The sequence below is a fragment of the Salmo trutta genome, chromosome 27, assembly GCF_901001165.1.
Source record: "Salmo trutta chromosome 27, fSalTru1.1, whole genome shotgun sequence".
Lineage (NCBI taxonomy): Eukaryota > Metazoa > Chordata > Actinopteri > Salmoniformes > Salmonidae > Salmo > Salmo trutta.
The window spans coordinates 4,516,914-4,539,451 of NC_042983.1; the positions used below are offsets into that span (position 1 = coordinate 4,516,914).

The 22,538-nt window shown below is 45.3% G+C and overlaps 1 protein-coding gene across 3 annotated transcripts in view; it reads right to left on the reverse strand.

Annotated features, from left to right (window-relative positions):
• The window catches only part of camsap1b (calmodulin regulated spectrin-associated protein 1b), a 42,273-nt gene that overhangs the window by 9,631 nt on the left and 10,104 nt on the right, over nt 1-22,538 (reverse strand). Inside the window, exons 3-13 of one of the 3 annotated variants that reach the window (XM_029716388.1) lie at nt 20,712-20,974; nt 9,510-9,671; nt 9,230-9,310; nt 8,778-8,810; nt 7,046-7,187; nt 6,596-6,735; nt 6,259-6,352; nt 5,381-5,522; nt 3,047-3,144; nt 2,723-2,801; nt 277-2,611 (exon numbers count right to left, since the gene is read on the reverse strand). In XM_029716388.1, the coding sequence (XP_029572248.1) occupies nt 277-2,611; nt 2,723-2,801; nt 3,047-3,144; nt 5,381-5,522; nt 6,259-6,352; nt 6,596-6,735; nt 7,046-7,187; nt 8,778-8,810; nt 9,230-9,310; nt 9,510-9,671; nt 20,712-20,974 (3,569 nt within the window). Of the gene's footprint in view, nt 1-276; nt 2,612-2,722; nt 2,802-3,046; nt 3,145-5,344; nt 5,523-6,258; nt 6,353-6,595; nt 6,736-7,045; nt 7,188-8,777; nt 8,811-9,229; nt 9,311-9,509; nt 9,672-20,711; nt 20,975-22,538 lie in introns of all 3 variants that reach the window. The other 2 variants (XM_029716385.1, XM_029716386.1) reach the window with 2 other exon arrangements.

The following is a 22,538-nucleotide window of genomic DNA, read 5'->3' on the forward strand; positions in this document are numbered from 1 at the left end:
ACAATCATTATTTTAGAAAAATAAAAAACAATAGGCTACAGCGTTTTGCATATGATACACATCGAAACAGAAAAGCCTAGTGTTTTTGTAATAGGCTGTTTTTAAGGAGACATAAATATGGATCATTTGGCCAAGTAAGAGTTTTCGTTCTCTCTCTACTCTCAGATCTGAACGCATATGGATGTCCGGTAAATTTCTAAAATGTCCGGTAAATTAAAATCTTTCCAGTCACATTGTCCAGCGGCAAATTTTTGACAGAAAACCACACACACACACCTTGAAGAAGAATCCCAGGCCAGACTTCTGTTCTCCGTCTTCCCCATCCATGGTGCTGTTTTGACCACAGCCTCCCTCCATCTCCTCTGTGTCCTTCAGGTCTGACAGGTCCACCTCTATCAGGGGGGCTTTGCTCCATGACACCTCCTCCAAAGGGACGTTCTCCTTCCCCGAGCTGTCCGAGGAATTCAGCTCCCCCTCCCTCAAGGTACTGGACAGGCACTCAAAGGACACTTCTGGGGTGACATTTACCGGGTCGATACGGGCCACTGTGCGCAGGTTAGCCTCATCGTTGAGCCTAAAGGTGGCACTCCGTCCAGGCTTGTCCTGCACACCGATTGTCTCTCCTCCAACAGAGGGGGTTCTGGTGTCAGGGGGGTCTGCCCTGGGGGACCTGCCCCCGGGGAACTGCCTCAAGTGGGGCAGGGTCTCCAGGCTGTGGGTGGGGGTGATTGCCCTGCTGGAGGTAAGGCCCTGCCGCCCGTGCTCCTTGACCAGCTTCAGCTCAGACGGCTTGGACCTTGGGCCTCTGGCCGAGGTCAGCTTGGGGGGTTTCCTGGTTGGTGCGGTACCTGTGGTTGGTGCGCCGCTGCCCATCTCCACAAAGTGGACGGCAGATTGGGCCTTTGGTTCAGAGCCGCTGGTCTTGTCGTTGGGAGGAGGTGGGCCGGGAGGGGACTGTACATTCTGTTTCATCAGTAGGTCCTGCTGGAGGGACAGCTGCATCATCTGCTGCTGGATGCTGCCGATGGCGTCATTCAGCATCTCAATGGAGCGGTTACATTCGTTCAGGTCCAGTTCTTCGTCCAGCAGCAGACCGGGGCTACCGCTGCACTTCCTTTCCACTGTCTCTAAGGCATCTGGGACTGGCGAGGTGGCAGACTCTGTCTCTTTGGCCCCTCTCAGTGCGTCCAGGCACGAGTCATCTTTCGAGCTCCCCCCTTTGTCCCCGTTGAGCTCCTCTTTGGAGTAGTAGTCTGGTTTGAGCGGGTGGGGCAGGGTGTCGCTCTTGCCCTTCTTGACGATGTGCAGAAAGGCAGCCTTGCCCAGCTTCTGCCTATGTCTGGCTGACAGCACCTCCATCTTCTTCTTCTGGTGCTCGATGGCCTTCCTCTTCTCCTCCAGCTGCATGTGGAGCTGGACCAGCTCAGAAGCCAGCAAGTTGGTGCCACCCTCCCCCCGCCCCCCCTGAGGCGAGGAGGGGCTCTGGTCCCTCTTCAGCCTCCAGGAGGTGGGCAGAGAGAGGGGCCCGCTGCACTCAGAGCCATCTGGAGTCGTCCTTTGGGAGCTGGATGCGCTGGGTCGCAGGTCATGGTTGCTGCCAAAGCGCTGCTGTGCCTTGCGTTCAGCGAAGCTGGTCATGCGTACGCTGCCGCTGGCCAGGCTGCTGGCCTGGGAGTGGGTGCTGAGACAGGGGCTGGAGCGTCCACTACCACCATCATCCCCTTTATCCTTGTCCTCTTTCTCCTTCAGGTCCTCCTGCAGCTTGGCTGACTCTTCCTCCTCGTCGAAGGCCTTCCTAGGCCTGGTTGGGTCCTTGGTGGTGAGAGCTTCATCCAGGTCCTCCTCATCAGCCTCTTCCAGGTCTGGCTCCAGGTCCTGACCAGGATTCTGGTTGTCACTGTCAGAGTGGAGGTAGAAGCCCCCAGGTGGCTCTCTGGAGGAGGGGTCCACACTACTGGTGACCAGGTTTTTGCATGCTCCTTGGCCCTGGGGTGGCCCAGCCACTGAAGCTTCAGCAGACACGGCAAACTCCCCACTAGAAGTGGGAGTAGATGTCCGATTTAGGCTGGTGGGGATTTTCCTCCTGGCCGACGCCGCGAGTCCAGGCACCCCCTCTACTCTCCGGATAGACCCCGCTCCCCACGATCGACCCACCTCTCCACTCTCCTCCTCCTTATTCAGGCATACAGACTTCTCTTTTGCCGATTTCAACACAGCAGGCATCAGTGGTTCTAAGTAAAAGCTGTCCTTGGGCCTGGCCCCAGCAGGTGGCTGCATCGCCTCTCCCTGACTGGGGAGAGCTGTTGACGCATCAGTCCTCATCACCGACACAAGCTGCTCCTCCTCCATGTTGACGTTTCCCAGCAGGCCGTGGCCGTTGACTCGGCGGGGTGCTGGGCTGACTGGGGCACGGCCTACCTGGGCGGGTCCGATCAGGGTGTGGCCCTGGGGGGTGAGAACCTGGTGTTTGGGGGTGAGGTTGGCTACGTTAGAGGCCAGGCTGTCTTTACTGATGGAGCGGGCCAGACTCACACTGTCCCCAGAGGCTATATCAGCATCGCTGTCGGTGGCTGAGATACCAAACGTGTACGGGTTGAGAGTTGACATTGGCCTGGGGGGGGGGAGAAATCAGGTTTTCTGGAGTTAAAATAAAATCGGAGATTCCTGATTCTGATACACATATGCATTATTCATTAAGAAAGGTGTTATGGTCATACTATACCTCTGTCTCTTGTCAGGCCAGGCCTGCACTGAGCCTCGTGGCTGTCTGTTCTCCAAGGAGTTGGAGCGGTTTCTAATTCCTAGACCCACACAGACAAAACATTGACCATACAGCTACCTATAAGACACAATAGAAAAGCCATCTCTGATATTGAAATGTGCGCTGTAGTATTATTCCACTACAACAAAAGCTACACAACTAGAGAAAAGCCATCAGTATAACCAAAGTATAAATGTAATTTCTAAAATGTGCCTATGGGTGGTTTTGGATAGTCTTCTATGGTAAATGGTAACTGTGGTGTGTTGTGTAGTGTGGTACCCTCACCTGATCCATCCTCTCCCTGTTGCTGCTTCTGTTGTCTCTGCCTCAGAGGGAGGAGTGGGTGGGAGGTGCTGAAGGCTGCAGCAGGACCTCCTTTAGTACTGTGAATCACACGCACACAAACCATTTTCGATTACCTACCTAGTCAGTCTTTGGATATTGTCTGCTGCTGTACAGCTAAAATTCTATTTTTGTAGGATTACAGCGCATTCAGAAAGTATTTAGATCTCTTGACATTTTCCACATTTTGTTATGTTAGACTTATTCTAAAATTGATTAAATATTTATTTTTTCTCATCAATTTACACACAATACCCCATAATGACAAATCGAAAAAACAGAAATACCTTATTGCCATAAGTATTCAGACCCTTTGCTATGAGACTCGAAATTGAGCTCAGGTGCATCCTGTTTCCATTGATCATCCTTGAGATGTTTCTACAACGTAATTGGAGTCCACCTGTGGTAAATTCAATTGATTGGACATGATTTAGAGCTGGCCGCCTGGCCAAACTGAGCAATCGGGGGAGAAGGGCCTTGGTCAGGGAGGTGACCAAGAACCCGATGGTCTCTGACAGAGCTCTTCTGTGGAGATGGGAAAATCTTCCAGAAGGACAACCATCTCCGCAGCACTCCACCAATCAGGCACTTATGGTAGAGTGGCCAGACGGAAGCCAATGAATGGAGCAAAGTACAGAGAGATCCTTAATGAAAACCTTCTCCAGAGCGCTCGGGACCTCAGATTGGGGTGAAGGTTCACCTTCCAACAGGACAACGACCCGAAGCACACAGCCAAGACAACGCAGGAGTGGCTTTGGGACAAGTCTCTGAATGTCCTTGAGTGACCCAGCCAGAGCCCGGACTTGAACCCAATCTAATATCTCTGGAGAGACCTGAAAATACCTGTGCATGCAGTGATGTTCCCCATCCAACCTGACAAAGCTTGAGAGGATCTGCAGAGAGGAATGGGAGAAACTCCCCAAATATAGGTGTGCCAAGCTTGTAGCGTCACACCCAAGAATACTTGAGGCTGTAATCGCTGACAAAGGTGCTTCAACAAAGTACTGAGTAAAGGGTCTGAATACTTATGTAAATGTAATTTCAGTTTTTTATTTGTAATTATTTGCAAACATTTCTAAACCTGTTTTTTGCTTTGTTATTATGGGGTATTGTGTGTAGATTGATTAAATTGTTTTTTTCCTAAATTTAGAATAAGGCTGTAATATAACAAAATGTGGAAAAAGTCAAGGGGTCTGAATACTTTCCAAAGGCACTGTATATCCTTTCCTAGACTATGTGAATTCATTGAGGCCTTACGTGATTCATTCAGGTCTTAAGTACACAGACAGTTTATGGGATTAGCCCCTCTTACACCTTCGGTAAAGCAGATTGACCCACATTCCCTAGAACATTATCGGTTTAGCCGTCTCTTATTGCTTGCATTTTTAAAGGTCCAATGCAACGGTTTTATCTCAATATCAAATCATTTCTGGGTAACAATTAAGTACCTTACTGTGATTGTTTTTTTTAAATGGTCAAAAGATGTCTTAAAGTGCAATTTCTTAGGCAAAAATGTTGCTAGGACTGTCTGGGTGTGGCCTGAATGGGGAGGGGAAAACTTCAAATGAGCTGTTATTAGCAGAGGGGTTTGGAACACTTATTGGTCTATCAACTAATTTACTACATGGTGATGTCACCATGGATGGCCAAAACTCCATCCCACCAAAACAGGCTGAAATTTCAGGCTGTCTTTTCAAACAGTTCTTACACTAAAAGGGCATTATCATAACTTTCACAGTATTATTCCGACCTCAGTGTGGAAACATATATAAAACACAGGAAAATTATTTATTTGACAGCACTGGGCCTTTAAGAATGAGTGAAAGTGAGTACTAAAAGTAAACAGGCATCAGGAAGAGACACCCCATAACCACCCACCCTCCACACGGATAAACAACCCAGTCAGTTGACACTATGGTCGTTGTTTATCCCGACCTACTGTCCCTTTAATCCCATTAATTAATCCTAATCTTTTACCCTCTCACTGATCAACCAACAAACACGATACACAATGTTCACGCAACATGTTTTCTTCAAGGCTGGAATGATTGTGGAACATAAATTAACTAATATCGATAAACACAGTGGAGGAGAAAGTGTGTGCAAACATTGGAAGGGCCAGCAAATGCATGTGAAAGGTGAGAGGAAACAATGTAATATTTTCCAAGATCTCTATATGGGAAACACAGGTTGATGAAATATGAAATGAGAAGGGTGGAGAAAGAGGAAGGAGAGACTTACAGAGGGTCAGAGTCTTCAGCAGGGTGCAGGAAGTACCTGTTGGAGACATCAGGGCTGCTCTGGGCAGAGACGGACAGAGAGGCCTCGGTGATGCCAGGGGTCACCTGGAAGCTACGCTTGGTGGCGTTGGAGATGGGCACTGAGGGGCGGGCACTCTTCGGCTGAGCCATGGCTCGGGCTGTTGTGAGAGGGGTGAGGCATCAATCAAAACAGAGGTGGGTGGGTAAGGAGTGGAGAATAATGTAAATTGTCTCATTGAACTGCAGCTGCTCATTTTTCATTCCCAGTCAAGTTCTGTCTAAATGTTTTCTGTTAAGGTCAGCAGAATCTGCAAGTCATCATACATAACAGACGATTGTAAATTGCAAGGGGATTACCTACAAATGTGCAATGAAAAATTGTGGGAACTACAGTAAAAAATGTAAAAAGACAAGTGACACTTCAGTTTAACCAAATCATGTTCTATAAGTAAGAAACCATTAATACTGTTCTACCTTGTCTTACAGGTTCAACAGCTTTAGTTGATCCACCCAGTTGGCACTACCCTCCCTGCTCATACAAATAAAACATACTGCACAGTACATCACTATATCTCAACTAGGCTTTGGCGGTACACCGTATACTGGGGTATTTTGAAACACCGATGGTATAGTTCTCAATATCGTCAAAACGTAATATATAGGATTTGGGGCCCCCTGAAGCTCAGGGGGTGCGTGCTACGCCACTGATTAAAAATATAGGTTCACCATCTAAGATGTGCCAAATATATGATCTCAGGCTCAGTGCTCCAGCTATGCATTTGGCTTGCTAACTTGCTAGCTAAGTAGCTACCATGCAAGATCAAGCTTATTGGTTACAGCAGACACACCCACCCAATCCCCAACTGAACCAGATGAAGAGCAGATGATGCTCACCATCTTTGAACTCCTCAGTCCTGGGCTGGACAAACTCTGGCTTGACCGTCTCAAACCACCAGAAGAACTCCGCAATGAACACCATCACATTGTGCTGCAGGGAGAGAATAGGGACCATGTTAGACAACAGACATAAAACCTAACGCCCTGGCAGCCAGCGATCTGTGGCTAGCTTAGCATCGCACAATGGCATTGCCTTTCCCCGTGAGAGACTAAGTACTGTCGCCCTAACAACCAATATTTTGTGGGCTAGCAGAGTACTGTTGTATGGTATCAAATCCCAGAAGTAGTTTGGTACGTGCAACAGCTCATAAACACTAATATATGGAATATTTACCTTGAGCACCAGTGGAGAGTAGAGCATATCTTCTATCGTTAGGTAAAAGCTCTTGTTGAGATACTCGTTGGCAAACTCCTTGAGCAGCTGGATGTTATACAGACTGTCAGCTATGGAGGTCACTTCCTTCAGGCATATATCTGATAGGAGACACACAGGTCAAAAGGTCAGGATGGAGCTGAAAGACCTGCTGCTAAGATATCACATAGAAGGAGCACAGGATTACACAACTCGGCATACTACAGTAAGAGAACAACACTAGTTTGCCATAGTCTATTTCAATTATAAATCAGATGAAAGACATTCGTGATTGCTTAGTTCAGTCAAGGCCTTCTAACTAGGCCTAACCAGGGAAACAAATGGCATAGGCTTCCTCTGACCAACAAAGTAATTCAGCATATCTAAATGATTAGCCTAAGTTTGTTGAGTGGGATGGCGTCCATGTCCTACCGTCAAGCTTCATGAGGTTGGGGCAGTAGTAGTGGACCACGGTGAGGAGTGCGGCTCCATCACACACATCCCTCATCAGGTCCTCCAGTAGGGGGAAGAAGGGCAACTGGCGCCCTGACGTGTGCTCCCTGCGGTACCGCACCTGACCACCAGGGGGAGGGAGAGAGTCAGCCCATCTCTATGGCTTGAGCCCCTCTGAGTTATTATAGTCCTACCATACAGCCTAGGGCTTATTCAGTGGACGGCAATGTTTATAAGGTTGCAGATAGAAATATAATGACAAGAGTAGATTGTCATTACATTTCTAAGGCAGACACGGTTCCCTATTGAATAAAACAGAATCATGTCCGGTCTAGACGATGCATTTCTATCGGAATTAATTCAGTGGCACTCCCTGAATAAGCCCCAAATCGGTCTGTGTGAGGGTGGAGATGGGTGGAGTGGTCCTTCATAGAGCAGTGACATGGAGCTATGGTTGGTCTGCCACCAACCCTCACAAACCCCTCTGTGAATGCGGTGTCACTGTCCCCACAGTCAAACCAGGCCACTAGCATACAGAAGAGGGTCACATGGGAATCACTGGCCCACTTCTGCTGGCTAACTGTGTGGTGTAAAAACAAAAACCTGAGCTAGCCTATTGTATTCATCAATGCTGTAGTCTAATGGCCAGGACTAGCTGAACAGCCTGAACCACATTACTACATTAACTTAATGATTAGTCAAACTAAACTCCAACCATCAACCAAATGCAAGGACTACAGACTGAATTTGTGATAAGGGATACTGAATGGATCACAATCCATAGGCCTCCCAGTCTAATCACAACTTGGCCACAGTAGTAGTAAATAAAACAACCCATCCTGCAATCTGAATATACAAATCTTCAGGGTGGGGGTGGTGGAGGCTAATTATTCAAGTGTAACTAACATAAAACACACTAATCTTTAATTGGGAAGTAGCTAACTCTACATGGCTAGGCCTAACTAGAGTGACAAGTCAGAGAAAAAGATTACTAGAAGGTTCCAGATCTCTAGGGAGGCAGGGACATCTACAGTAAGGAGGACTACTGCAGGTGTACTACCACTGTGGCGAGCTCCAGCTCCTCTGGCTCCAGCGTGCAGTGGGCCAGGGCGTGCACGAAATCAGACTGAGTCGCACAGACAGCAGTGTAAGAAGGAGACCGTGGGCAGAGCAGAGAGACACCGTGAGAGGCCAGGAAGAGACCACATGGGTACAGCAGACAGAGGCAGCATAGGAGGGGTGGGCATGGTAAAGGTTGTGGGCACAGGTGGAAATGGCATCAATATCTCAGCACATGAGCAAAGGAAAGCAAGGGCTGAGCGATGGATACATGGCTCTCTCTCACTCAAGACACTTACACATTTTCTGTTTTTCCACACTCACTCACACACACACACACACATCTTTCTCTCTTGTCCACACGCCATTATGACTCCACAGTTTGCAGCAGCTTGAAATGAAAGGCAAAAAACATTGTTCACCCAAAATAAACAGTGTCACCAAATATCCAAAACCACCGGACTAGACAAGTGTGTGATATTCTCAACTAAAGAATGGAATAACCAGAAACACCAGCCTTCTCCCACTGGCTACAAGCAGCACAGAATGGGCTTGGATGAGCCATGGTGGGGTGGTGTGGTGCGTGTGCACATAGACACAGAACTATGCGTGCAAAAGGGAGGAGAGGGGGGACTATTAGCAGCCAACTTACAGGTACTAGTTTCCAATACCATTTGGAGGGAGACTATCCAAGTAGCAGGAGAGAGGGGAGGGGGGGAGGAGGAGACAGACAGGAAGAATAGGAGCAGAAAGGTCAAAGGTCAGACAGGATTGGATCTGCTTCCGGGTTAAGGGTTAAGAGAACAGAGGTCAATCAGGGTTCAACCCCAAATGGCAGGAGATGAAGAGCTACGTTAACTCTTTTTCAAGAAAGACCTGGTCCAAGTTATGTCGATGAGACTAACCTGCATAAATACAAATAAATTGGTTTTACAACAGCAATTATTCTTGTAATGTGTCCTGGATGTATAGACTGCAGTCTAGAGACTGATGATGCATCAAGAGCAGCAAGCTCCATGGGGGCCATTTTGGCTCTAGCGCTTCAGTTTCCTCATCTTCTATCTATGGCAGTGCCATGAGAGCACTGTGCTGCTCCAGCCTTACCTTCTGGTGATTGGGAGACTCCAGCGGGTGATGCTTGACTTTAAGCTCTCTCTCTGTGATCTCCCTCATCTTCAGGTTCACCTGCAACAAAAGCAACATTCACTCTTAGTTCTTAAAGTGCTATTTTCTGAATGTCTCTAGGTAATAATTGCTAATAGACAACTAAAATAAGAACCTGCATGTTAACACACACACACACACACACTCTTATAATATTGTGTGTGTGTGTGTGTGTGTGTGTGTGTGTGGAAAATACATGTTTGTGTATTCCCCACCATACCTTGTTGATCCAGAATACCATGGCGTCCTCCAGGTCAAAGGGCAGCTCCTTGGAGGCGCTGAAGGTGGAGAAGCGTTTAACACAGGCCACCACCTTCTCTATGCTGATCATCTCCACCGTGTAGGCCATCATCAGGGCATCAACCATCGGCATGTGGGCACTCTGGAGGAGGGAAACGATGGCACAGATTAGATCAGAAAACACACACACACTGTGTAAAGGTAGGTCATCGTAGGGGCATGTGGGAACTCTGGTAGATGGAGGGGGAGCGAGGGATACATAGGTCTAGGTCAGTTCCGAAAACACCAGGTTATTGATCAATCATGGGATAGGTCAGTTCAGAAAACAGTAGGGTATTGATCAATCATGGGTATGTTGGCATTGTGTGGGGGCAGGACAAGCCAGAACAACAATCACGTCACACCAAACTCAGGGCATCGACTGTGGGCACTCTGTGTGAGGGGACAGGGATGGCAAAGAGCAGGTCCATCACGGCAAAAATTATGGTCATGTGATGGGGATGGGTGGGTGGAGGGGCAGAGACACAGAAAAACAAAAATCAGGGGTATCTGGGGACATGGGCACATAAGTCTAATTAAAAGACATGCTCCAGATTTTTAACCTCCCACTTTGGGATGGATGTGTCAATGTGGTTCATAGTGCCATCGGAAAGTATTCAGACCCCTTACATTTTTCCACATTTTGTTCGGTTACACACCCCAATCTACACACAATAGCACAAAGCAAAAACAGGTTTAGAAATGTTTGTTCATTTATTAAAAATATACTGAAATATCACATTTATATACAGTACCAGTCAAAACTTCGGACAGACCTACTCATTCCAGGGAAGAATAAAAGTGAAGACATCAAAACTATGAAATAGCACATATGGAATCACGTAGTAACCAAAAACGTGTTAAATCAAAATATATTTTATATTTGAGATTCTTCAAAAGTAGCCACCCTTTGCCTTGATGACAGCTTTGCACACTTTTGACATTCAATCAACCAGCTTCACCTGGAATGCTTTACCAACAGTCTTGAAGGAGTTCCCACATATGCTGAGCACTTGTTGGCTGCTTTTCCTTCACTCTGCAGTCCAACTCATCCCAAACCATCTCAATTGGGTTGAGGTCAGGTGTTTGTGGAGGCCAGGTCAACTGATGCAGCACTCCATCACTCTCCTTCTTGGTCAAATAGCCCGTACACAGCCTGGAGGTGTGTTGGGTCATTGTCCTGTTAAAAAACAAATGATTGTCCCACTAAGCCCAAACAAGATGTGATGGTTCATCGCTGCAGAATACTGTTGTAGCCATGCTGGTTAAGTGTGTCTTGAATCCTAAATGAATCACTGACAGCTTCACCAGAAAAACACCCCCACACCATCACACCTCCTCCCACATGCTTCACGGTGGGAAACACACATTCGGAGATCATGCGTTCACCTACTCTGCGTCTCAAAGACACGGCGGTTGGAACCAACAATCTTAAATTTGGACTCATCAGACCAAAGGACAGATGATTTCACCGGTCTAATGTCCATTGCGCTTCTTCTTATTGGTGTCCTTTAGTAGTGTGTGTTATTTAATAGTTGTATGTCTTCACTATTATTCTACTATGTAAAAAAGAAAAACTCTGGAATGAGTAGGTGTCCAAACTTATGACAGGTACTGTAAGTATTCTGACCCTTTATTCAGTACTTTGTTGAAGCACCTTTGGCAGAGATTACAGCCTCGAGTGTTCTTGGGTATGATGATACAAGCTTGGCACACCTGTATTTGGGGAGTTTCTCCCATTCCCCTCTGCAGACCATCTCAAGCTCTGTCAGGATGGATGGGGAGCGTTGCTGCACAGCTATTTTCAAGTCTCTCCAGAGATGTTCAGGCTCTGGCTGGGCCACTCAAGGACATTCAGAGACTTGTCCCGAAGCCATGCCTGCATTACCTTGGCTGTGTGATTGGGGTCATTGTCCTGTTGGAAGGTAAACCATCGCCCCTGTCTGAGGTCCTAAGTGGTCTGGTGTAGGTTTCCATCAAGGATCTCTGTACTTTGCTCTGTTCATCTTTCCCTCGATCCCGACTAGTCACCATGCTTCACCATAGGGATAGTATTGGCCAGGTGATGAGCAGTGCCTGGTTTCCTCCAGACATGACGCTTGGCTTTCAGGCCAAAGAGTTCAATCTTGGTTTCATTAGACCAGAGAATAATGTTTCTCATGGCCAGAGTCCTTTAGGTGCCTTTTGGCAAACTCCAAGCGGGCTGTCATGTGCCTTTTCCCAGAGGAGTGACTTCCGTCTGGCCACAGTACCATAAAGGCTTGATTGGTAGAGTGCTGCAGAGATGGTTGTCCTTCTGGAAGGTTCTCCCATCTCCACAGAGGAACTCTGGAGCTCTGTCAGAGTGACCATCGGGTTCTTGGGCCATTCTCCCCCGATTGCTCAGTTTTGCCAGGCGGCCAGCTCTAGAAAGAGTCTTGGTGGTTCCAAACTTCTTCCATTTAAGAATGATGGAGGCCACTGTGTTCTTTGGGACCTTCAATGCGACAGAAATGTTTTTGTACCCTTCCCCAGAAGGGGGAGGCTCTGACATGCACTGTCAACTGTGGGACCTTATATAGAGAGGTTTGTGCCTTTCCAAATCATGTACAATCAATTGAATGTAACAGGCGGACTCCAATCAAGTTGTAGAAACATCAAGGATGGTAAATGGAAACACCATGCACCTGAGCTCAATTTCGAGTGTCATAACAAAGGGTCTGAGAATGCTTAACCTGTTGGGGCTAGGGGGCAGTATTTGCACGGCCGGATAAAAAACGTACCCGATTTAATCTGGTTACTACTCCTGCCCAGTAACTAGAATATGCATATAATTATTGGCTTTGGATAGAAAACACCCTAAAGTTTCTAAAACTGTTTGAATGGTGTCTGTGAGTATAACAGAACTCATTTGGCAGGCCAAAACCTGAGAAGATTCCTTACAGGAAGTGGCCTGTCTGACCATTTCTTGCCTTCCTTGATCATCTCTAACAAAAACAGGGTCTCTCTGGCATGACGTGACACTTCCTACGGCTCCCATAGGCTCTCAGAACCCGGGAAAAAGTTGAATGACGTAATTCAAGGCCCAGGCTGAAACACACTAGCGCGTTTGGCAAGTGCTCTATCAGAGGGCCATCAGACTGAGGCTCGTGCATGAGGGGATAGCATGCTTTTACTTGCACTCTCTTTGTAATAAAAAACGATTTCCCGGTCGGAATATTATCGCTTTTTTACGAGAAAAATTGCATAAAAATTGATTTTAAACAGCGGTTGACATGCTTCGAAGTACGGTAATGGAATATTTAGAATTCTTGTGTCACAAAATGCGTCGTGCTCGTAACCCTTATTTACCCTTTCGGATAGTGTCTTGAACGCACGAACAAAACGCTGCTATTTGGATATAACAATGGATTATTTGGGACCAAACCAACATTTGTTATTGAAGTAGAAGTCCTGGGAGTGCATTCTGATGAAGACAGCAAAGGTAATAACATTTTTCTTATAGTAAATCTGACTTTGGTGAATGCTAAACTTGCTGGGTGTCTAAATAGCTAGCCCTGTGATGCCGGGCTATCTACTTAGAATACTGCAAAATGTGCTTTCACCGAAAAGCTATTTTAAAATCGGACATAGAGTGCAGAGAGGAGTTCTGTATCTATAATTCTTAAAATAATTGTTATGCTTTTTGTGAACGTTTATCGTGAGTAATTTAGTAAATTCACCGGAAGTGTTCGGTGGGAATGCTAGTCACATGCTAATGTAAAAAGCTGTTTTTTGATATAAATATGAACTTGATTGAACAGACATGCATGTATTGTATAACATAATGTCCTAAGATTGTCATCTGATGAAGATCATCAAAGGTTAGTGCTGCATTTAGCTGTGGTTTGGGTTTATGTGACATTATATGCTAGCTTGAAAAATGGGTGTCTGATTATTTATGGCTGGGTACTCTGCTGACATAATGTAATGTTTTGCTTTCGTTGTAAAGCCTTTTTGAAATCGGACAGTGTGGTTAGATTAACGAGAGTCTTGTCTTTAAAATGCTGTAAAATAGTCATATGTTTGAGAAATTGAAGTAATAGCATTTCTAAGGTATTTGAATAACGCGCCACAGGATTCCACTGGCTGTTGAGTAGGTGGGACGCTAGCCCAGAGAGGTTAAGTAAATAAGGTGGGTTTTTTTTTTTTTTTTTTTTTATAGATTTGCAACAACAAAAAACTGCTTTCGCCTTGTCATTATGGGGTATTGGGTGTAGATTGATGAGGGAAAAAAACAAATTTAATCCATTTCAGAATAAGTCTGTACCGTAACAAAATCTGGAAAAAGTCAAGGGGTCTGAATACGTTCTGAACGCACTGTAAGTATTCACACCCCTGAGCTAATACATATTAGAGTCACCTTTGGCAGTGATTACAGCTGTGGGTCTTGCTGGATAAGTCTCTAAGAGCTTTGCACAACAGGTTTGTACAATATTTGCCTTTAATTATTTTCAAAGCTCTTTAAGCGCTGTAAAATTACATCAAGCAGATGTAAGTCAGGAATAGTCACTGTCTTCTTGGTAAGCAACTCCAGTGTAGATTTGGCCTTGTGTTATAGGATGTCCTGCTGAAAAGGTTAATTCATCTCCCAGTGTCTAGGATTTTGCCTGTCCTTGGCAGTTAGCTGCTAGCCATCACGAAAAAGGAGCAGGCTAACGCTAGCAGTGCTAGCCAACCGGTGCTTGTATCCACCGCTGAGCAGAAATGACAATCACAAGATGAAGGATCAGGTGGAACTGGAAATGGACACAGATTTGTTTGCCCTAAATGCGCCACGTGCAAGCAGCTTAGGGAAGAGATCCTCCGGCTGTTTGCTCGGCTGCGAGAAAAGGATAACCTGCTTTCTAAGTACACTGACCTTGCTGTAACCCAGGCAAAACGAATCTTAGAATTAAATGCCTCCTATAGCAAAGATGTTTATGAGTCGGGCGTGGTTGATCTGTCGCAATCCCACAGTTCAGCAGGTCGCTGACTTTTACTTGTATTTTTTATTTAACTAGGCAAGTCAGTTAAGAACAAATTCTTGTTTACAATGACGGCCTACCCCGGCTTGTGCGCCGTCCTACGGGACTCCCAAACATGGTCGGTTGTAATACATCCTGAAATCGAACCAGGTTCTGTAGTGACACCGCTAGCACTGATATGCAGTGCCTTAGACCGTTGCGCCACTCAGGAGCCCAGAAGGGTCTTGGGCCATCCTCCACCTTCCTGGGGTTTCCGACACCATCTGCTGTTGCCAAGGTTCAGGCTAGCCTGGCTTGAAGCCTCCATCCCCCCTGCCCGAGGCAGTCCAAACCCAGGAAGGACTACAAAAACATTTTTTAACACACCCTTGTTAGCACAGAGAAGAAAATAATTATGCACTGCCCCACTTTCTTTACTGATCTCTTTACTATTACCTATTGTCCTTAAGGGTCGATTTAATATTCATGTTGACAAAGAGTGACTCCAAGGTCATTGAATTACTTAATCTTTTGAGCTCTATGGACATTATCCGACATGTTATTAGGCCCACCAATAACAGCAGCCAAAATCTGGACCTGATTATTACCAAGGGGCTTTCTATTGACATATCCTCTATTGTTGATGTTGCTTTATCTGATCACCACTGTGTGTTTTTTACTACCTTGTTGACCATAGCACAGGGTAATACTGAACACATTAAAACACACTAACTTGCAGATTTATGAACAATTAGCATCACCTATTCTGCCTTCCTCTTGTGATCATTTAGTTGATAACTTTAATAGCAAATTAAAAAGGGCAACCATTGATGCCATTGTCTGGTAAAGTTGAAAAAGGCCACATCCAAACAGAAAGCCCCTTGGATGAATGAGGAAACTAATCAATTACAAGAGAAATTGCAGAAAGGCAGAGCGGAAGTGGAGAAAGTCAAAGTTGCACTTCCATTATGATATTCTGAGAGAGCATCTTGGCATATACAGTACCAGTTTGGACACACCAACTCATTCAAGGGTCTTTCTTTATTGTTACTATTTTCTACATTGTAGAAAAACAGCGAAGACATCATGAAATCATGTAGTAACCAAAAGTGCTTACCGTAATCAAAATATATTTTAGATTCTTCAAAGTAGCCACCCTTTGCCTTGATGACGGCTTTGCACACTTGGCATTCTCTCAAACATCTTCATGAGGTAGTCACCTGGAATGCACTTCAATTAACAGGTGTGCCTTGTTAAAAAGTTAATTTGTGGAATTTCTTAATGCATTTGAGCCAATCAGTTGTGTTGTGAGAGGGTAGGGGTGGAATATAGAAGACTGTCCTATTTGGTAAAAGACCAAGTCCACATTATGGCAAGAACAGCTCAAATAACCAGAGAGAAACAGTCCATGATTACTTTAAAAAATGTCAAGAACTTTGAAAGTTTCTTCAGGTGCAGTCGCAAAAACCATCAAGCGTTATGATGAAACTGGCTCTCATGAGGACTGCCACAGGAAAGGAAGACCCAGAGTTACCTCTGCTGCAGAGGATAAGTTCATTAGAGTTAACTGCACTTCAGATTGCAGCTCAAATAACTGCTTCAGAGTTCAAGTAACAGACACATCAACTGTTCAGAGGAGACCGTGAATCAGGCCTTCATGGTCGAATTGCTGCAAAGAAACCACTACTAAAGGACACCAATAAGTAGAGACTTGCTTGGTCCAAGAAACACGATCAATGGATATTAGACCGGTGGCAATCTCTCCTTTGGTCTGATGAGTCCAAATTTGAGATTTTTGGTTCCAAACGTGTCTTTTTGAGACGCCGAGTAGTGTGGTTCCCATCATTTATTTTTCAACAGGACAATGACCCAACACACATCCATGCTGTGCAAGGGCTATTTTACCAAAAGGGAAAGTGCATCAGATGACCTGTCCTCCACAATCACTCGACTTCAACCCAATTGAGATGGTTTGGGATGAGTTGGGACCGCAGAGTGAAGGAAAAGCAGCCAACAAGTGCTCAGCATATGTGGGAACTCCTTCAAGACTGTTGGAAAGGCATTCCAGGTGAAGCTGGTTGAGAGAATGCCAAGCGTGTGCAAAGCAGTCGTCAAGGCAAAGAGTGGCTACTTTAAAGAATCTCAAATATATTTTAATTTGTTTAACATTTTTTGGTTACTACATGATTCCATATGTGTTATTTCATAGTTTTGATGTCTTCACTATTATTTTACCATGTAGAAAATAGTAATTATAAAGAAAAACCCTTGAATGAGTACGTTTGTCCAAACCTTTGACTGGTACTGTATAACAAGCCAATTCGAAATGCCAGACGGGCTCATTTTTCAAACTTGATCCCTGTTAATCCGAATCATTTGAGTGCACTCTTATCGACCATTGTCGGCCTAATAAATCCTAGCCCCGCAAACCTATTTCAGAGAAGATAAACATTAGGCTGGGAATCAGTCAATCAAGACCAGATGAGAACTTAGATTATATGTGCCCTAGCATACCACGCAAAGGCACTATTGATTGATTTTCTCTGGTTGACACAGACATTCTCAGGAAAGTGATATCACAATTGAAGCCTTCTACCTGCCTTCTCGACCCGGTCCTCACCACCTTCTTCAAAACAGTTAATTGCATTTCTGAAGAATTGCAAGCTAGTGTTAACTACTCCCTGTTCACAGGCACTTTCCTCAATGCAGTAAACATTGCTATGGCAAAACCCCTTCTGAAGAATCAGATTCTGCCCCAGCCAGAGAACCTGAGGGGGGCCGAAACTGTTGACATATTTAAAAAGAGATTTTAAACACACGTTTTTAGCTTTTTTTTGTCATTCAGTTTTGTATTATTTTGTAGTACATTTGTTTTTATTTTCATTATTTGTTTTTTCCTGTGAAGCACATTGCGTTGCACTCCATGTCTGAAATGTGCTCTATAAATAAAATTTGATTTTATTTAGAAATATGGAGCGTGGTACTCGGTAATGTTTTGTATTTGCCCCAAACATAACACTGTGTATTCAGAACAAAAAGTGCAGTACTACTTTAGTGCCTTGTTGCAAAAAGGATGTATGTTTTGGAATATTTCTGTACAGGCTTCCTTCTTTTCCCTGTCAATTAGTTTATTATTTTGGAGTAACTACAATGTTGTTGGATTCATCCTCAGGACGCTGTATCTAAACAAAAAAATATTGAGTCAAATCATAATACTAGCATAAACAGCATAGCCTAACTGTCATGTGCTAGTGTTAGAAGACAATGAATACGCTAGACACACATTAAACCAACAATCCCCTTCCCCAGACCTGTCTGAAAGAAAGGAACCCAGGAGAGTATGGATGGACTACTACTGTTATATTGCCCCAAGCTGACTTTCAAGTCTCCCGTCTCTCTCCCCCTCACAAAGACAATGCATTTCCTCCAACCTGTTGGAGTAGACCCAGGAAACAGTGCACTGCTGTTTTATTAGCCCCAGCTGCTAGGCAGCAGGAGTCAAACAGGAAGCAGAGCACTGAGCAGGTATCGCTCTCTATCTAATCTAATTTGAATTGTCGCTTACACATTTGCAGATGTTATCGCTAGGGATGCAGCGATATGACATTTTTGGCCGATACCGATATCGGATATTTTCTTAGAGCATGCAATACAGCTTTCCTCAGCACGGAATCCTCGTCGACCCACTGTGCTGTCAGACTCCGCACGCTCGTGGGGCTGACATCGCTGGTCCGAATGTCAGTCGTGACGCTCTCAAATGGTAAATCTGTAGAAGTGAGGGTCTGTGGGGCCAAGCCAAATTTCTTCAGCCTCCACACACACACACACACACACACGAGAGCCCAGGGGCTGCACATGAGGAGTGGCGGAAGAACACTGGTGTTGCCATGGAAACACCTCCTTGCCAACTCAGCAACCAGGGGGGGTTCTCAACCCTTACACAGACCTGCCTAGTCTATCAAAGACAAGCTGTTCTCTCTGGTCAGGAGGATTTCAGACTTTTCCTAAGCATGTGTGTCTGGTTGCTTACATAGCACCTTGGTTGGATTACCAACCTAGACTTAGAGACACACACACACTTGACTAATCACGCACCAGTACGAAGCTGCCTCAGCTACAACGTGTCTCCGTGGCAACGACAGGGTAGAACGTTTTAACGCTGCCGAACACCGGTGTTGGTACTCTAAGTGCTTTCAGTGAGACATATTATTGGATCTCTTATGAAAGGAAATACTGGTGTAATGTATTCAATTCAACATTACATGCATGGAGGAAGTGGCGTTCATTCCACAAAGCTAGTTGGAGATGTTGCTATGGGTCAGTAGTCCAAAGCTGTGTTTCCTGACCTGATAGACATCAGCAGGGTGACTCGTGTCAAAACATTCACCTTCCTGTGCCATCTCAGGAATTAAAAATCGAGACCTCAGCAAAGTACAAGCCCCCCCAAAAAAAAAAATACCAGTCACAGATTTTAAAGTCATAAAGGAGAAGCTTTGTGCTTCATGAGAACTAGGCTACATGAGCTAGTGGAGACAGAATAGAGCGCTAAAATGTTCAATCAATCATTATGCAACTGCTGCACCAGACTTTCCATATTGACTAGTCAACATGGAAAATGGCCATGTTAGGAACAAGGGTACACTACAGAAGAGTGGAAAAGGTCGTGCAGGACAGAAGGAACCCCACTGGGTCATTTAGCTAATATTAGGCCTAACTCAACACTGCACTCTCCTCTCACCATGGAGAGGCCTGCTAGCCTTTCTCCATCCAAAATTATTATCAACGAGATCAACTGAATCAGTGTTCACTTCACAATGACCTAAAGAAGCAGAATGGGCCAAAAGCTTTGTTGTGAATGTACAAGGAATAGGAAATGACTTTATATGGACATGAATCGGAGACAAATTTGAATCACCAAGGTAGCCAAAGATAAGGAAGCAGCCAAATGGTCTGGAAGTAATTTAATAGGTCAAACAAATGAACAGCATGTAAATTACTGTAAGCCGGAATGTTATGATGAGAAAGTATCGTCAACAACAAAGACACGAGGTCAAAGGCAAGACTAGAGGTTAAAAGCTGTTTGCTCAGATCTAGTAGATGAGGTATTCCAGTGTTAGAGGCTTAGGGCTGTAGAGAGATGCCATAGTTTGATAGAGAGAAGAGAACAATGGCTACTTTCATTGGATAAATCAGAAGAGATAAGAGAAGGCCTACAGCAGGAAGGGATACTGATACTGGCAATACTGGCACCTGTAACATTTCCAAACTCCTTTCCCTCTCCCTCACATTGCCTTGGCCAGCTTGACGTCTATATAAAAAGGGCAGTGTACCTACACAAAGATTTACCAAACAGAAGTCGGAGGTTCTCGACTTCGCTCATCCTTGGCCAGTTAAAAGGCAACACTGCACCAGCAGAAAGGCAGTGTGTGCTTTTCTGACTTGATTTATATCCGTTTTTTTTGCACAGGGGCTAATTCATTTTAAAAACTTCTCTCGACCACAAATCATGAGCAGCTTCTGGCAAAGACTCCCACAAACACCATAGATCGCCTACCAAATCAGTCCCAACGCCCCAAATAGGACGCTCCTGGTCTGTGATGAAGAGGCCATTGGGTGCATCTCAATCGCTTCTTTTCCTTAATCTGTACTCATGTGAGGCATCCACCATATTGCCTTTCTCTCTCCAATGTTTTCAGTGCAGATTAAGAAGAGGAGACAATGAGAAATACTTGAACCACTTAAAGCTCGATCTTGGGCAAAAATAACAGCTTTAAACTGTATAACTGACAAACGCACCGTTATACCATGAAATGTAATTATATAAAAAATTAAAAAAATGGATGCATGAGATTTTTGGCTTCAGAAGTGCAATATCTTACCGATCACAACAGACCCCGTCCAAAAATAAATCCTGAGAAATGACATCAACACATACTGGAAGAGTTATTGTGCACTACGTCAGTCGCGGTGCGCATGACTAGAACGACACGTCGATGAACCACCAAAGGCACCCCCCCCCCCCATTTCTGTTTGAAAATCCCAAAAGAGGCAGAGTTGGACTGTTTTTCATGCCCAAAGTCGACCTTTAAGACTATTGAGATGCTGCCATTACCTTCTGAACAGTAGGCCTATTTCATCCTTCCTACACACACACACACTACCCATTCTCTACCACTCACCATTTTGATGGGCACACAGGCGAGGTCGGCCTCTGTGACAGGTGTGTCATCACTCTCCATGACATAGATCCCTTTACGGCTCAGGGCCTGGATAACTGACAGGTGTGACTGCAGCGAGGCGGCCTGGTCCGTCTTTAGGATGAGGGCACACACGCGGCAGTAGAGCTCACAGGACAGCAGTAGGTGGAGGACGGGGGGCTTGATGTGCTCTTGCTCATACTGGTCTGTGTAGAATGGGTCCCGCAGGTCCTCTGGGATGTGGTCTGGAGGGGAAGAGACGTGGTTAGTTATGTTGTAACAGACTGGTTTGGCTCAAATTCCTAAATCTATTTGTATAGCAACCTGCATGAAAATATTTGGTTGCTATTGGTTTCAATGGAATATTTTGGTGCGTGCGGCCCTTTGCCTACTTCAGGAATAATCTAGGGGAAACACTGCTGTGATGACTAAGATGCATAGGGCTATATACACATGAGCCTCATGTATAGCCAAATGTGAAACGTAACTTTTTACTTTGAAAACTCCAGAAGCGTCTCTATAGTATTAAGCTTCTTAGGGAAGATCAAACCTTTCAACAATGAAAGGGAATGTGACAACAGCAACTGCTCGCTGTGTACAAATATACCACATGGCCAAAAGTATGTGGACACCCCTTAATTAGTGGATTTGGTTATTTCAGCCGCACCCATTGCTGACAGGTGTATAAAAAAATTTTTTTTTAAATAAATTTAAAAAAAAAAATCGAGCACACAGCCATGCAATCTCCTTAGACAAACATTGGCAGTAGAATGGCCTTACTGAGGAGCTCAGTGACTTTCAACGTGGCACCGTCATAGGATGCCACCTTTCCAACAAGTCAGTTCGTCAAATTCCTGCCCTGCTAGAGCTGCAACGGTAAAACTGTAAGTGCTGTTATTGTGAAGCGGAAACGTCTAGGAGCAACAACTGCTCAGCCACAAAGTGGAAGGCCACAAGCTCACAGAACGGAACCGCCGAGTGCTGAAGCGTGTAAAAAAAAAAATTCTCTCCTCAGTTGCAACACTCACTACCGAGTTCCAAGCTGCCTCTGGAAGCAATGTCAGCACAGGAACTGTTCATCGGGAGGTTCATGAAATGGGTTTACATGGCCGAGCAGTTGCATATAAGCCTAGGATCACCACCAAGCATCAGCTGGAGTGGTGTAAAGCTCGCTGCAATTGGACTCTGGAGCAGTGGAAACGCGTTCTCTGGAGTGATGAATCACGCTTCCCCATCTGGCAGTCTGGAGGACGAATCTGGGTTTGGCGGATGCCAGGAGAACGCTACCTGCCCCAATGCATAGTGCCAACTGTAAAGTTTAGTGGAAGAGGAATAATGGTCAGGGGCTGTTTTTCATGGTTCGGGCTAGGCCCCTTAGTTCCAGTTAAAGGAAATCTTAATGCTACAGCATACAATTACATTCTAGGTGATTCTGTGCTTCCAACTTTGTGGCAACAGTTTGGGAGAGGCCCTTTCCCGTTTCCTCATGACAATGCCCCCGGGCACAAAGCAAGGTCCATACAAAAATGGTTTGTCGAGATCGGTGTGGAAGAACTTGACTGGCCTGCACAGAGCCCTGACCTCATCCCCATCTAACACCATTCAGATGAATTGTCCACATACCTTTGGCCATGTAGTGTATTTGTTCTGCAAGAGGGCTCAGTTTACTCTGTGTAAATATAGTCATGGCGTGGGACCTATATTTCCACTCAGGAGTTCCACTCAGAAACAGATGGGCTACAGTAACACTAATGAGAGCAGAGTTGGGTTCTCTGGTTGTTCTCGTCTGCAACAAAGCCTTTCCAGTTT